The sequence below is a fragment of the Anticarsia gemmatalis genome, chromosome 13, assembly GCF_050436995.1.
Source record: "Anticarsia gemmatalis isolate Benzon Research Colony breed Stoneville strain chromosome 13, ilAntGemm2 primary, whole genome shotgun sequence".
Lineage (NCBI taxonomy): Eukaryota > Metazoa > Arthropoda > Insecta > Lepidoptera > Erebidae > Anticarsia > Anticarsia gemmatalis.
Genome location: NC_134757.1, coordinates 3,126,669 through 3,142,062, shown reverse-complemented (window position 1 = coordinate 3,142,062; position 15,394 = coordinate 3,126,669). Strand labels below are relative to the sequence as shown.

General features: G+C 35.4%; 2 protein-coding genes across 2 annotated transcripts; one reads left to right on the top strand and one right to left on the bottom strand.

Moving 5' to 3' along the window:
- Positions 1-785: 785 nt before the first annotated feature.
- Positions 786-4,516, bottom strand: LOC142977926 (glutathione S-transferase theta-1-like). The gene is made up of 5 exons (XM_076122056.1): positions 4,310-4,516; positions 4,056-4,143; positions 2,980-3,130; positions 2,346-2,529; positions 786-1,572 (listed from the first exon to the last, which is right to left on the bottom strand). The coding sequence occupies exons 1-5, from the start codon at positions 4,419-4,421 to the stop codon at positions 1,424-1,426; spliced, it is 684 nt and encodes a 227-aa protein (XP_075978171.1). The 5' UTR covers positions 4,422-4,516; the 3' UTR covers positions 786-1,423.
- Positions 4,517-4,943: 427 nt separating this feature from the next.
- Positions 4,944-15,246, top strand: Usp5 (ubiquitin specific protease 5). Its single transcript, XM_076121573.1, has 17 exons — positions 4,944-5,159; positions 7,513-7,638; positions 7,919-8,104; positions 8,603-8,709; positions 9,084-9,249; positions 9,673-9,840; positions 10,166-10,327; positions 10,726-10,829; positions 11,033-11,213; positions 11,531-11,742; positions 12,047-12,169; positions 12,542-12,656; positions 12,873-12,986; positions 13,411-13,555; positions 13,830-14,057; positions 14,395-14,504; positions 14,590-15,246. Exons 1-17 carry the CDS (start codon positions 5,055-5,057, stop codon positions 14,650-14,652), a joined length of 2,415 nt encoding a protein of 804 aa, XP_075977688.1. The 5' UTR covers positions 4,944-5,054; the 3' UTR covers positions 14,653-15,246.
- Positions 15,247-15,394: the final 148 nt, after the last annotated feature.

Below are 15,394 nucleotides of genomic sequence, written 5' to 3'. Positions count from 1 at the left end.
AGAACAATAATTTGTGCGATCCACAAATAATTGTTTCGGGTCTGGTTGTGCTTTGTGTCCGTTGTTTGTATGTTTGTAAAAGTCCCCGCGACACAAGAGCAATTCTTAGTGCGGGAGTCGTCTTGTAGTGAAGTATATGGTATTTTCTAATGTTTATTTAATCTATACTAATATTATAAAGCTGAAGAGTTTGTTTGTTTGTTTGTCTGAACGCTAATCTCAGAAACTACTGGTCCGATTTAAAAAAGTCTTTCAGTGTTAGATAGTCCATTTATCTAACACTGAAAGAATTTTTGAGAGGAAGGCTATAGGCTATATATCATCACGTTACGACCAATAGGAGCAGAGTACCAGTAAAAAATGTTACAAAGACCGGAAAAAATTTCTTCCATTCTCTCTAATGTGACGCAAGCGAAGTTGCGCGGGTCAGCTAGTTTAGAATATTTCTCAATGGTAGCTCGGAGTTACATAACGATCCAGTAAATGGTAAGTAACACTTCCGGGTATTAAAGGCGTGATATTGTGTGCGTATGCATATATTCGTAATTGGTACACATGGTTACGATCGGAATTAATAGAAATTATTAGCTTCTCAATTTTGTAAGTTGATCTGATAAAGAAAAATACAAACACAACTTGCAGCCAGACCAGAATTCCAGAAAAATTGGTTTATTACAAACTCACGTCTCAATTATCATATCACTACTCTGACGTCCTTTCGTCTTTCGTTAAGAATAGTTTTAGTTTGTCTCAAATTATTAAACAATTTAAAGTAAAAGGCAATATATAGTAAAAAAATATTTTATTGCACATTAATAATATAATCTCAAGATATATTCACATACACCAATGCAAAATACTTATAATAGAATACCTTGAACACCAATAATTACGGAAAATATACAATTGAATAATTATACCACTTAAAAATATATTATGCGATGCATATAACGATATAAAATATATAAAAACATCCTTATTTATGCGTATTATACATAATTATATTATTTATAATAAATAAAAATGAACACACAACGTTTTTTTTACAGATTGTAAAAGAATAGCGCGCCATCTTGAATTTAAATGCAGTTAAAATCTTTTTTTAAAATTTAAGATTGGTCGAATTGATGGCCGCCCGTAGTTTGTAGAATCAGGCATATAGGATGAAAATGCAACGCCTAACGCCATCTAGTAGCAAGTTGTAAGTACTAAGCATCCTTTTTAGAAAATGCGTTTATTTTTAATGCGCAGAATTTGCGACCAATTTGAGCAATAAAAAAAGTAACGTATTTATTTATATTTCTTTGATATTTATACACTTTATATTAGAAACACCTCCCCAAATATTGCAAAGAGTTGAAATAACGAATAACGGCAAAAAATTCGGAAGAAAAATATCACAAATAAATTTAAATCTTATAAACTAAACTTTAGACTGCACTTTGGATTGTTTTTTGATAATTTTGTTGACAACGATGTGGCCCTCGTCGTAATAGGGGTTGAAATGTTCGTGTACTTTCTTCCACCAGACAGCAATGTTCTTGAACTTTGCGGGGTCGAAACCTGCCATCCCTAAAACAATGCATTTATATTAGTATGTTCAGTAACCCCCGGTTTCTGAGTACATTAAGCGGTAGTTTATCTATTCCATAGCTTTTTTTAATATGTTTTAAACGCTATTGAATAGATAAACTACCGCCAAATGTACCTCAGAAACCGGGGGTAAATGTTGACCCTTTACTAGCCCTGTTCCTACTAAGAATCGACGTTAATCGGTCAAAGATGCTAAAATACCAAAAAAATTACTACCTGTCATTGAGTCTCCTTAATGCGGCATAAGTAACTGCTAAAAACTTGCTCAGATTGAATAGAATATAGCTTAATAAGCATTCAAAATTTAAAATGCATTATGAATACTGCAAATAAAATGTTTTACATCGTATAAAGTTTACACTTAAGCTCGATAGATGGCGTTGCGCTGTTTTTGTAGCTCGCGCCTCGGTTCTGTGTATCAAAAGTGAGTACGAAGGTTTAAGCCAGGAAAATTAGTTTTACTAACATTTAAAACGTATCTTTATAGCCAGTTTTAGGTAAAATAATTTCCTCTGCTATAGACAAAATAACCCTTAAATAGTAACAAAAATATACGCCTGATAAGAAAGTGATAAGTTATCAGGTATTTCTGTTAAGAAAGCACCTTAGGATTCAGTTAGGTGTTATGTAGATAGCGATCGGCTTGTACAGCCGTAGAGGCCTACCTATACCTATACATTTATCAAGCCCTAAAACTTTCGAAATCTAGGTAAAATATACTTATTTAAAAAAGTTAAACTTTAAACACTTACTAGGTTGCTCCAGCTCACAAGCTGCTAACAAATCAGCAACTGTTGGCTTATTTCCCACAATAAAGTCAGTTCCTCGTCCAAGCCACTTGGTATCAAACTCAGTCAGTGCGAACTCCATGCGACTCTCGTAACCTGCTACAGACCTTGGGTCAACTGGCTTGTTGAACAGGATAGGATCCATGTACTGTGAAAAGAGTATTTAATTTCAGAATTGATTTGATGATGATTGCTGTATGTTACTTTATTATTGCCAAAACTGCTGTGTTTTTAGTAATGGAATGTCTGTAGAATAATTGATTTAACTACATTGGAGTGTACTGCAAGATGAATTTTCTATGGTGGATCTAGGTTTTCAGTTTTATTGAGCTTGCAATAATATAGTAAACGACTGAAGCCTTGTTCTGATGTGAATGTTGAGAGCATATAAATATGAACTGTAGTATAATCATATCAGCACAGACTAAAGTAGGATCTTAGCATATGAAAGGATTTTTATCCCCGGAGCATCCTGATAGATCTCTTACCAGTATTGCTTGTAATATTCTCTAGTGACTGCAAATTTCATGGCTTGGATACTGTTATTAAAATAAATGTGTTACTTGTACACATGAACATACATGAAATAGATTTATACCTTGACTCTGAAATACATAGCACAGTGAAGTCGGAGCCCCGTGTGTTGCCATTCTAGAAATTCCTCAACTCTTGCCTGTAACTTTGAATCTTTTGGGTACAAGCTTTCCGGTATTATGTTCTCTCTGGATAGGTATTTAAGTATTGCCACACTAAAACATAAAAAAAATATTATATAACAGCTGATGGATAGATATCCTTTAGTATTTCACAGGAATTTCAGCTTGCCATTGGGTCTTATGAAGGGTTGTAACATAAGCCATATCATTAAGTTAAGAATGAGAATAAGCTATTTACTTTAAACTGGCATGGTAACGGATAGTTTTGACTATAAACTAAATAATTCATCTATGTAGCTTGCACTATATAACTTTATTTAGGAACATGCCACATTGCAGAAAGCATAAAATAAATTCAGGGGATGTAGGCAGGAAATGCCAGAGAACTGAGGGACTCTATCATCATAACATATAAATAATATTATAAAGCTGAAAAGTTTGTTTGTTTGAACTCGCTAATCTCAGGAACTACTGGTGCGAATTGAAAAAATATATTACTGTTGGATAGCCTATTTATTGAGGAAGGCTATAATAGATCATGCTGTGACCAACAGGAGCAGAGTACCAGTAAAAAAAAATACAAAAACGGGGAAAAATATGACCCATTCTCCCTTATTTGATGCAAGCAAAGTTGCGCAGGTCAGCTAGTAACATATAAATAATACAGGCATTTAAAATAAATTCATGTGCTCATCAGGACATTTTATTATTATAATTATTCAGACACTTTAACAAAATGTGCTACATTTGATTATTTGCAACATCTTATCATCTATAAATTGTCCTAATTGTAGCTCATAACAGCTATAAAATATATTATGTTTACAATAAATTAACTTTGTTTCTAACAATAATAATATTATATTGGTACATATGTTTTTTTGTTATCTAAGTCCATTTATTAAAGATATGTGGTGGTCAAAAGGTCAATTCCAAAATGGTTATGAATTATTTTTTTTTTTCAAGGCTTTAATTAAATGTGTGAATTATTAAGAAAGTAATAAAAAGTTTTAATTACCTCTCAGTTAAGATAAAGCCATTGTGGTCAATTACGGGGACTCTTTGTAACCTATTTATCGCGGTGAAATCTTCTGAATAATGTTCAGCTGAAAAATATTAGATAAATAGTAATATACACAAATTAAAGCAACAAAATTCACACACCGAAATCTCATTTCCTGTATTACTGTCTTAACATAACTTTTCAAGGTAAAATTAAAATAAGATAACTTTATCATTCAAATAAAAGTTAGCATGTGAGATAAAACTTACCTTTACGTAAATCCACGTATTTCGGCTCGAAATCATACTTTATGCTTTTCAGTAAAATATATAGAGCTCTAGAGGGCTGTGACATCAAATCGTAATATAATTTTAGAGTCATTATTGCCGCGAATTTAATAATATTCAGATACAAAACTTTGTTTGCACTTTGGCCAGTCCCGCACTGTTTTTGTTGTTCGACACTTTTGACAGTGACATGAAAGCGAGCGTTTGAAAACCAGTGCTTAGACAACGATTAAAAGTCAACGCTGATAAAAATAAATCACAATTTACTTCAGTTTTACAAGAGGAACTTAATTTATAAATTATTAATATTAACAACAGTTTCAGTTTTGACATCAATTAAGTCACGGTAATGGCCTTTTACTGTCTGGATTTATGGAGTTAAATTTATTATAATACGTGGTTTTATCGCAATATTATTAATGTTTCCATTTTAGATAAATACAATATCGATGTATAAACATGTATACATCCAAAATACTACTTCAAATATTAGCAGTTTTATCGCCAAAATATTGTTATATGTATTAATTTCAAGAGAATTATGTGAAATCGATAAATAATATTATTTTGATTCAACATTATCGATTATTATCGACATAAAGTTTGACATCTCAGTTAATGGAGTCGGGGTACAGCTCTATAAAGTATTTTTGGAGTGACGCTGTGAACTATCTTGATTTTGGAAAATACAATTTTAAAATCCTTTTTAGCTTAAAATAATAGCGCCATGGCGTCGTTGGATTTGTTAACACCACATCTAACAAAAATTAAAATACCTGGGCCCAACCAACTGATATACAAAGACGAGTGTGTCTATTCATTTGACAATCCGGTGAGTTGCACTTTTTATTATAACCTACAATTACCGTTCTTTTCAATAAAATCCCTGTGATAGTTGGTTAAATTTCCAACCGCAATCCAGTTAAGTATAATAAGAAATAAAAACAAATGCGTAATTGTTTGAGTCAAATTTGTAATAGCATTTTTTTCTGACAGAAAAACTGATTTTGCAGTAATTTCAATTTAGTCATTATAACTGCGCTTTCCTCTTGTTCATGTATCTTATAAAGCTTTCTGTTGGAGCTGAGTTTAATTTATGAAAGCACGACGTACCGCACACCTACCTACACTCAATAGAATTTATGTTTTTTACCAAATCATTTGTCTCAAAACAGTCATCCAAAAATGTTATTCATGACAAAAAGCATTAAAAACCACGAATATAAGAGATCTCGTTATAATATAAAGGTGTTTTTGACAAAATAATTCCAATAAGATTACTATGCACCATTTACATTTTTGGCTTATTCTGTATAAACAACAATAATTTATTTTTAGTTTTGTTTTTTAGTAGAGGTCAAATAGGTTGATATCTCAAAATAAAACAGTATTTTTATAAAATTCTCTATATTATAACATAACTGGCACAATATTCTGATGCCTAAATATAAAAAAGTAATGATATATTCAAATGGGTACTACACTATTATCCTTAAAATATTTAGTATTCATTAAATTCTTAACAGCCTGATAGACATTAGCGATGACATTAAAAATTGATGTTCTCATTCCATTCATGGTATAAGAACACAGAGTTATTGAGAGAAAAGTATCAAACATAACCGGAGTCCAGAACAATATGTTATAGAGCAATTCACGATTCACATACGTCTTTACATTATGATTCTTTACCTCCATAATATGAATCTTTGTTAGTATAATTGTTGAAATTGTAATCGGTACAAAGTAACTGACAACAGATAAACCAAACATATAAAGAAGCAGATTTTTGTTTTCCATGAAACAAACCTTCATACATTTCGTATCTTTTTGCTTCGGTTTCCTCAACAAAAGTGCTGTTGACACATTTACATTTGAATGAAGAGTCTCATTGTTTAAGTTAGCAAGTATTTTGTACACATTATCTACTACATTGCGCACTTTATCACTACTATTATGTTCCTCAATATCATACATTTCTAAATAATTGATATTTGGCATAAATTCACGTAACTGAAGACTTTCGTTCTTATTTAGTAGCAGAGAACAGTTATCTTTGCTGACATCTAGGAGTGCCATGCAGGAATCACCAAGGCTTCTATAACCCTCACTAATAGTCATTTCTCTTACATTAATGATATACATTGACAAAGACATTAAAACAGGCAAGATCCATTGTAAACTTACTGTCACAAACGTAAAATACTTCTTTAAAAATGAAAATATACTCTTGAAGCTAACTCCAGTGTCCACTCTAATACGGTCACTTAATTCTCTCACAGCATTTTCGTCCTCAGTCTTTTTCACATCAGCAATCATTTTGTAATGCATATAATTGTCTATAATCAAGCTTAAAAAACTGTTCACTAATGATGCTATAAGCGGTCCGTAACTCATAAGAATTGATGTAAATCCACAATTAATATCTTCAGTCTTCACCATGTCCGCTGATCTCTCTTCAATGTCTCCCATTGGTGTATTCATAGGGTTTAGTTCGTAGATTGATCGGCCAATGAAAGCTATTCCGATGCATGTTAGAAGTATGTTCTCTGATAGCAGTACTGCTGGAATAGATGTTCCACTTCCTTTCATGATTCTTCTTAAGTTTAGTAAACTTAGACCAAATCCACACAGTATGAGAAATGCACCTAAGTAAAAATCCACAAAGTTTGCCATTTTTTAAAAAAAAGAGTTACAATGTTTGAATTTTCTGTATTACTTTTCTTATGTCTTGTACAGCCAGTGTTTGGTTTTGTTCTGGTAAAATGACACATTCCCGGCCCCTATGTTTAGTTTTTGCAGGAATGGTGATAGCACTTATCTTATGCAAATTATAGGGGCACTTTTTCGAAGTGTCGATGTTGCTTTTCTCTTTAGTGTGTATAACTGGGAAATCAATATTTTGTGTGGTTATTGACTGTATTTGAATAACTTATATTTATTTATGACCATCAACTGCATTGTATGAAAATGGTATAATTGCAAGTTGGATTGTTTCTGATTCAAATTAAAGACAGAAGACTCAAAATCAACACACTCATCGATTTTGAGAAAAATATTTATAGACTAACTCCTGCCCGCGACTTCGTTCACGTGAAATGAATTCTATGGGTAAGAAGTATATAGTTTTTGTTACCTGGTTTTGAAAATTGATTGACTAATTTGTTCCCTGTGTTTTGTTACAGGAGTCAGATTCAGGCTTGTACATATCCCTGGTGTCATTCCTGGGCTTTGGACGCAACTATGTTGAGCAGTACTTTCAGAAGACCGGCAATGCTGTCTTCTTACACATCAAGAAAGAAAAAATACCTGTGAGTTACAAAATGCCATTTAATACTGATTAAATGTCAAAAAATCATTGTTACAATGCTATTGTTCCATAGATTTTCTACCTATAATATGACTGTTATAGTCCAACAACTTAGTAAAGAGCAACTAACTTAGTAGATATTCAAGATGCACGGACTGCGGCACATGTTTTTAATTATGCACCAAAACAAATATTCACCAAGACATTCTTTTGTAATTTGATATGTAGTATAACTACAGTACATTTCGTATACTAATCTCAACCTTCACTTGTTCTACTAGATACAAGAGCCAGAAAAGACCGGCGATGGTCCAGAGAAGAAGATCACACGTTTAGCGATCGGTGTGGAGGGTGGATTCGACCCATCATGCGGCAAACCCAAGTTCACCTTCGTAGACCACTACAGCGTAGTCGTGCTGCCCGGCTTCCACACTTATCCATGGCCTAACCCAAACCTGCCTGAAGTTGTAAGTGGAAATAGTGTGTAGTTCTTTACCAAGGCTTGCTACACACATATTGGGTTTGGCGTTAATCGGCCTACCCCCGGTTCCTAAGTACATTTAGCAGTAGTTTATCTATTCAATAGCGCAATAGCATTAAAACTCATATAAAAAAGAACGCTATTGAATAGATTTTATTTATTATTAGTAGGGCAGCAGAACCGAATGTGTAGATGGACCCGATCGACACAAGTCGAAGTGAGTCGAGTCGGTTTTGTTGTTAGATAAATATTGCCGAACCGAATATGTGTGTATCAAGCCTGATATAATAAAATTATAGATCTAAATCTTTTTATTTTAATGCCATCTCTTTCTTCCATCATTCATCAGACTTCCGACTTGAACCTAGTAGTAGTTTTTGCCAATCGATTATCTGACATGCTACAGTTGCGACAAGCCCAGTTCCATTTCATTTCGCAGCTGAATGGCTAACGACGCGGGTGTTAAACTATGAAATAATTTCAGGTGAACAAATCAGTGCAAGGAGTAATAGATGCAGAGTCGCCCTTCAAGATCGCAGAGATGGCAGCATTAGCGGGCACTTGGGACGGAGAGAAGCGAGAGGTTTCTGTGTAAGCTAATAGTTTTGTTATACATAATCAATTAACTAGGAATATTGCCTAAAGAAAATTAAATGTAGTTAAAATAAGAAAAGTATTTGATGTAGGTAGATTTAATAGAGGAGTAATGCCCATTTGCCTAATTCCATAAATGTTTTATCACACATGTTGATAGATAGCCTTTATAAGTTACTTACGTTTAAAAACTCAAAAGTTTGTATGTAACGAATGCTTACCTACTAGCCCTTCCCGCCCTTTAAATTTTAACTGCTTAATAGTGACCATTATCAATTAAAAGATATAAGTTAAAACTTGTATTGCTTGGCGTTTCGGCGCAGGTTACACAGCTCGTGAACGCAATTTCATATATAAATCTTTGTTTACAGACATGCAGTAAGTTTAAAGCAGCTAGACAATGGCGTGAAGATCCCACCTTCGGGATGGAAGTGCGCCAAATGTGATCTAACTAACAACCTGTGGTTGAACCTCACTGATGGTTCTGTACTGTGTGGCAGACGGTTCTTTGACGGCTCCGGAGGCAACGAACACGCTGTGAGTATACTTACTATTGATAGTTAATTAATAAGTCTTAATCTTCATATAATTAAATATTTTGAAACAATCACAACCGGCCATCTGATTCCCAAACTAAGCTTGATTAAGTCAGAGTATTACGGTAACCAGACAACTGATTAACATACTTTATATACTTCTAAATAAATATTTATATAGATAAATTAACAAACAGGCTCAGTACAAATACTCGTGTTCATCGCACAAATATTTGTCCTGGGTGGGATTCGAAACCACCGCGTTATTGCGGCGTGATGACAGCGCCAAACGTGCAGTTCATTATGTAACAGACTTTAGTTTGGTCTACAGTTAAATTAATAAAAAATTAAATGTAGTTCTCTCAAATCCTGATAAACCAATTTGTAACTTAATAATAATAAAGTATTTTTTGTATGTCCTCAGATGGAACATTACCGTGAGACGGGCTACCCACTGGCGGTGAAGCTGGGCACGATTACAGCAGACGGCAAAGGCGACGTGTTCTCATACGCAGAGGACGACATGGTCGAGGACCCATACCTCGCCGATCATCTCAAACACTTCGGCATCAATGTACAGCAGTTGCAGAAGGTACTTTGATATAATATATAATAATAGCTAATGATATTATGGTTTTGCTTTCTATAGTCAATTAAAGCATTATTATCTATTAGTAATAGAAAAACTGTTTAGTCATAGTAGGACTGGAGGTCTAACTAAGTAATAAATCTATAAGGAGTCCATTGAGCAGCATGAGTTAAGTTTTTCCTTTTAGTCAGAATTTGTCAAAAAGCCCTTAAAGATACACTTTTGTAATATTTCTGTTTAAATATTTCGAAATAGAAAATACTAGAATATGTAGTTTTGCATTAAAGGTTTCCCGATAAATAATTGATAATAATATTTGTCATTTCAGACTGAGAAATCAATGGTAGAACTGGAGCTAGAGCTGAACCAGCGCAGTGGTGAATGGAACGCGCTGCAAGAGTCGGGCAGTGAGCTGCGACCACTGTGCGGTCCCGCACTCACTGGACTGAACAACCTCGGCAACACTTGCTACATCAACAGTGTTGTACAGGTATGTAGCAGGTTTTTTTTGGCTATTTTTGTTATATGACTCTTCGCCAAGCAAATAAGGTGACCAAAGCAGCAATGGGGGAAAATACATGGGGGTAGTCGAAGTTTCAATGGTCTACAAACTCTTCCTCAATGTTGACAAAAGCGTAATCTTTATGGAGCTAATAGCAATCATCTTAAGTGACATTCAAAAGCATATAGATATGTTGAAATTATTTTCAGTACCCTGAGGTTAGATGTCTGTAATTGTGTTGAAATTTCCTGAGCTTTTGGATACTTTTGTTTTTATAGTTTTTGTATAATAGATATCATTAAACAATTTACACGGTTATCTGATTCAAAACTAAGCAGAGCTTATTTGTTCGATGGTAATAAATCCTCTTATTATTATTTTTGCAGGTGATCTTCCGAATGCCAGATTTTGTTCGGCGCTTCGTCGATGGTGCTCCAGAGATTTTCTCCACTTTCCCTGAAGACCCAGTCAACGACTTCAATGTGCAAACGTATGTATCGACTTACATAATATTCAAAATAAAACACTACTTGTAGTGCAAAACACGCCTGCCATTTACAGTATAATCCTAAAAATGTATTTAGATACTCTTTACTTTAACTAATTTTCTACATTCATAATATGAGTAGGAAAAATAAATTTATGTATCCTAGTTAGCAAAGTTACTAATTTTAATATTTCTTCTCTTTCCAGTGCTAAGTTGGGCGTAGGTCTGCTGTCTGGTCGGTACTCGTTCCCGAGCGCGGAGGGCGGTCAGGCGGGCGTGTCGCCGCACATGTACCGCAACCTCGTCGGTAAAGACCACCCTGAGTTCATGAGCAAGCGACAACAGGACGCGCACGAGTTTTACTTACATCTACTCACCTTGCTGCAAGTAAGTTAATAAACTATTAAAATAAAAAAATACACTCATTATTGTTTCAATGCTGGGTAAGGGTTGCTTTTCGCTATGAGGGAGAGGAGGAAGTCGGGATATTTGACGTCCTTCAAGCTTTGTGTAGACTTTGCATCAGTTCAAGAGCTCTCATGCATGTAGTAATGCAAAGTTTTATTTAATTCGTTATCGTATGAATATGATTATTCACTATTTTAACTTTTTTGTTTGTGTTGTATTGACTGGGGACTCAATCGATTGCCCAACAATGCGTCAATATCGATTTAAATATGTAACACGTGTTGTTCATGTGTCAGCGTCACAGCCGCACGTCGTGGAACCCGTCGGAGTGCCTGCGCTTCAGCGTGGAGGAGCGCCTGCAGTGCGGCGCGTCGGGCGCCGTGCGCTACGGCACGCGCGCCGAGCACCACCTGCCGCTGCCTGTGCCGGTCAGTGCCGCCGTCAACAGGGACCAGCTGCGGGACTACGAGGAGCGCAGGAAGCAGGCCGAGGCCTCGGGCCAGAGGCTGTGAGTACTAACTACATTAAATAATAACTAGACATTGCTTCAGACCACTTCCGAAACGTAAATATGTCGGATATGAAGTCATAATTCCCCTATAAAATCGAATGAGAGTCAACAATCTTATCTAATGCTCACTTTTCATTCTTCCATGCCTGTAATAAATTCAAAAACTAGATGTATGCATAGTGAATTTTGTATTGTAGACAATACAAAATTCACTAAATGGGGCTCTAAAATAGAACCAACCTATCCGTTGATAAAAATTCAATAATTTCAAATTAAAGCAATTTATCAATTTTATCTACAGAGATCCATCACAACTAGTCCGGCCACTGATCCCGTTCCAGGCGTGTTTAGAGAGCTTCATGAAGGAGGAGTCCGTCGAACAGTTCTTCAGTAGCGCCGTCAACAAGAAAGTCACCGCTCACAAGTAAGCTACAAATTAATATCTAACTACCACTGAACTACCATGAACACAAACATACAAGCGCTAAAGAACTTTATTTTACTAAATATATCTACATATCAATACAAAGAAGTCAAATATTAGACATTAGATGCATACTATAAAAACATTTTGTATTGAAATATCAATTTAAAATACATCCAATACGAAACACAACAAGTATATATAGTATATAATACAATACTAGCTTCCATATCTTTCGCTTTAAGTAAATAAAGTCAGTAAAAAATATTAAATCCAAGCATACAGACATAATAACAGCCTTTTGCCCATAGGGTAGGCAGAGATCAAAGAACGCCACTTGGTACGATTCTTAATTTTACGATATGATTACAGAATCACTCGGTTGGCGACATTCCCCGACTACCTGCTGATTCAATTAAAGAAATTCACCATCAAGGAAGATTGGACGCCAGCCAAGCTTGATGTAGCTGTTGACATGCCCTGGGAGGTCAGTAACAATACTTTTATGTAAACTATTTGAGTATAGACTGATTCTGGTTCTTTCTTATTAAATTTAGAAGTTTGGTAGGTTAGGTAACCGGTATTATTATTAGTGGCGAATCATGGCTGTGTTATTTTCATACAACTCAGGCAAAGCCTTCGGTTGTAATAGGAGTGATATTATGTATGTATGTATTTAATAATATGTAAATGTAACTTTCAGGTTGACCTAAGCTGTCTGCGAGGTCGAGGCCTACAGCCTGATGAGAAAGTATTGCCCGAGGCGGCGCCAGAAACACCCGCACCTGTTTACAATGAGGATCTATTAGCACAACTTGTAAGTATACCTTCACACACATCTGTTATAAACTATTAACTATTTAATGACTGCCGCCGTGGCGCAGTGGTTTAGGTCGCCACACCGATACCACTGCGTCGGGCGGAAGGTTGTGGGTTTGATTCTCACACTGAACAATTATTTGTGCGATCCACAGATTAGACAAAGATTCTAAATATGTAGGCAACTACACAAGTCACAAAGTAACTTAATATTTTTAAACCTTCCTATAAAACAGCTATTAGAATTATTCGCAATTGACATTTTCATTGATTTTCTACGGTTTTCCCGGTAATTTAATATGCATGCATAAAATGTTAAGATTTAAAAGATTTCAATCTGCTCTATGACTTTTGTTGCCAATTGTATCATAGGAAATATTGTAGTGATTTACTCTATATAAATTTAAATGTTTCTTTTGCAGTTAGACATGGGTTTCCCAGTAGAAGCATGCAAGAAGGCACTATATTACACAAACAACAGTGGTATGGAGGCAGCGTCCAATTGGCTCATGGAACACATGACGGATTGGGACTTTGCCAACAAGTTCGAGCCTCCAGGCTCGGCAGGTAAGAAACAAATTCTCAGAGCATTTATTTAAAAAATTGTTTATTATTTATGCATGGCTACAACGAATATTCTACCGACGCAACGTAGACAAGTAACAGTCTCTAATAGACAGGATAAACTTTCTATGAAACGGTGTTCCTGTGAGCATAATCTGCTTGCGCAGTTACCATGCCACAATGAATATAAAACTTAGCATTTCTTATCATTAATATTATTTTCAAGACTGAATTTTCTAAACAATGTAGTATTTAAAAATGTTTGTAATTGTATCAGGAAGCAACACGGGCGCAGCCGCTAACGTGGACGAGGCGAGCGTGGAGCAGATCATGTGCATGGGCTTCACGCGGCCGCAGGCGGCCAAGGCGCTGGCGGCCACGGGCGGCGACGTGGCGCGCGCGCTCGACTGGATCTTCAGCCGCGCCGACCAGCTCGACGCCGAGGAGAGTGACGCGCCCGCGCCCGCTGACGACAGGACGCTGGGCTGCAGGGACGGACCTGAGAGTGAGTACATGTTCACCATACTAGCCACTCGAAGCCTCCTTAGAAAATATCTGTCTGGTTCTGTGCCATAAATATTAAGAATAGAATTGCACACAGGCTCCATTATACACTCCTTGTAAAACTTTATGGGTGGAAATATTGACATACTACTGTTATTTTTTGTTCTCGGGTTAGGCAGACTGCTTTAATGTGCTAAATGCAAATCAGGATTACTTATACTATAATTATTATATTGCTCTACTCCACTTTTATGCAAAAACTAAATACTTATACCTACATGTAATGGACCAATGAAAGTAAATTCTGCAGAGTACTCAAATGTATATTTTGTCAACAGAATATAAGTTGGTGGCATTTATCTCTCACATGGGCACATCGTCGATGGTCGGTCACTACGTGTGCCACGTGCTGCATGAGGGACGGTGGGTCATATTCAACGACAACAAGGTGAGAATACCATCATTACTTGTTCAATACTTTACAATTGAACTGACATGTATGGTGTAGTATAATTCCATCTGTTTGGTTTCAGGTCGCGTGCTCAGAAAACCCGCCCAAAGATCTCGGATACTTGTATCTCTATGAAAGGCTGTGATTTCGACAACTCGTCACTTGTTTGAACCAAAAAATCAGTGGCACGGCTCTACGGGAATAGGAAAACTATGTGTTAGACTGCATTTGTATTAACAATAAGAGATTTTAATAAAATTAAAACAACATTTAGGCGATATTTATTTTATAGTGAAAACAAATTGTTAAGAAAATTCGAATTAGGTTAATATAAAATTTATAATCATTATTTTCTGCATAGGAAATGCTTTTGTGTTGCGATTTTTTAAGACTTATCTGTTTGTAGCATTTTGTGACTAGTTATTGAATTAGAAATAATCATTACAAGTTGTTAATGAGTAATAAGTGTGGCTACAGGAGTCTCAACCTCTCCCACTATTTAATTGAGTAAATAATTGGAGCAGAGTTGCTGTGAATACATTGTTATTCATGTATATTGGCTGCCTAATATGTTAATTCACTTGTATGTACTTGAAGTACCGTCATTGGAAATATTTTGCCGTACCATTGCGTTATTGAATATTCATTTGATAATGCAGTATTGGTATATTGTAATATTATTGATCATCACTAAAACAACGAAAACGGAAAGTAAACTATTACTAAAAATGCTCTCTTATTTCTATCTTTTTTTTTCACCTTAATTTTATACCCTATTTTTTTACTACAAGTGAAGGGGGCTAAAGCCCAGCAACCTAATAACCTCAAACCATTCTGCAATCCCGTGCAAACCGAAAAAAAACAATAGACATTGCTTAAACGTTAAC

Bases quoted from the DNA above. Each gene is read 5' to 3' on its own strand.
- LOC142977926 (XM_076122056.1), bottom strand. From the start codon at position 4,421: ATGACTCTAAAATTATATTACGATTTGATGTCACAGCCCTCTAGAGCT. The intron at 2,530-2,979 runs GTATAAATCTAT...CTCTTTTCACAG, and splicing joins CTATGTATTTCAGAGTCAAG to TACATGGATCCTATCCTGTT. The intron at 1,573-2,345 runs GTAAGTGTTTAA...GCATTGTTTTAG, and splicing joins TTGTGAGCTGGAGCAACCTA to GGATGGCAGGTTTCGACCCC.
- Usp5 (XM_076121573.1), top strand. From the start codon at position 5,055: ATGGCGTCGTTGGATTTGTTAACACCACATCTAACAAAAATTAAAATA. The intron at 8,105-8,602 runs GTAAGTGGAAAT...AAATAATTTCAG, and splicing joins ACCCAAACCTGCCTGAAGTT to GTGAACAAATCAGTGCAAGG. The intron at 12,170-12,541 runs GTAAGCTACAAA...ATATGATTACAG, and splicing joins AAGAAAGTCACCGCTCACAA to AATCACTCGGTTGGCGACAT.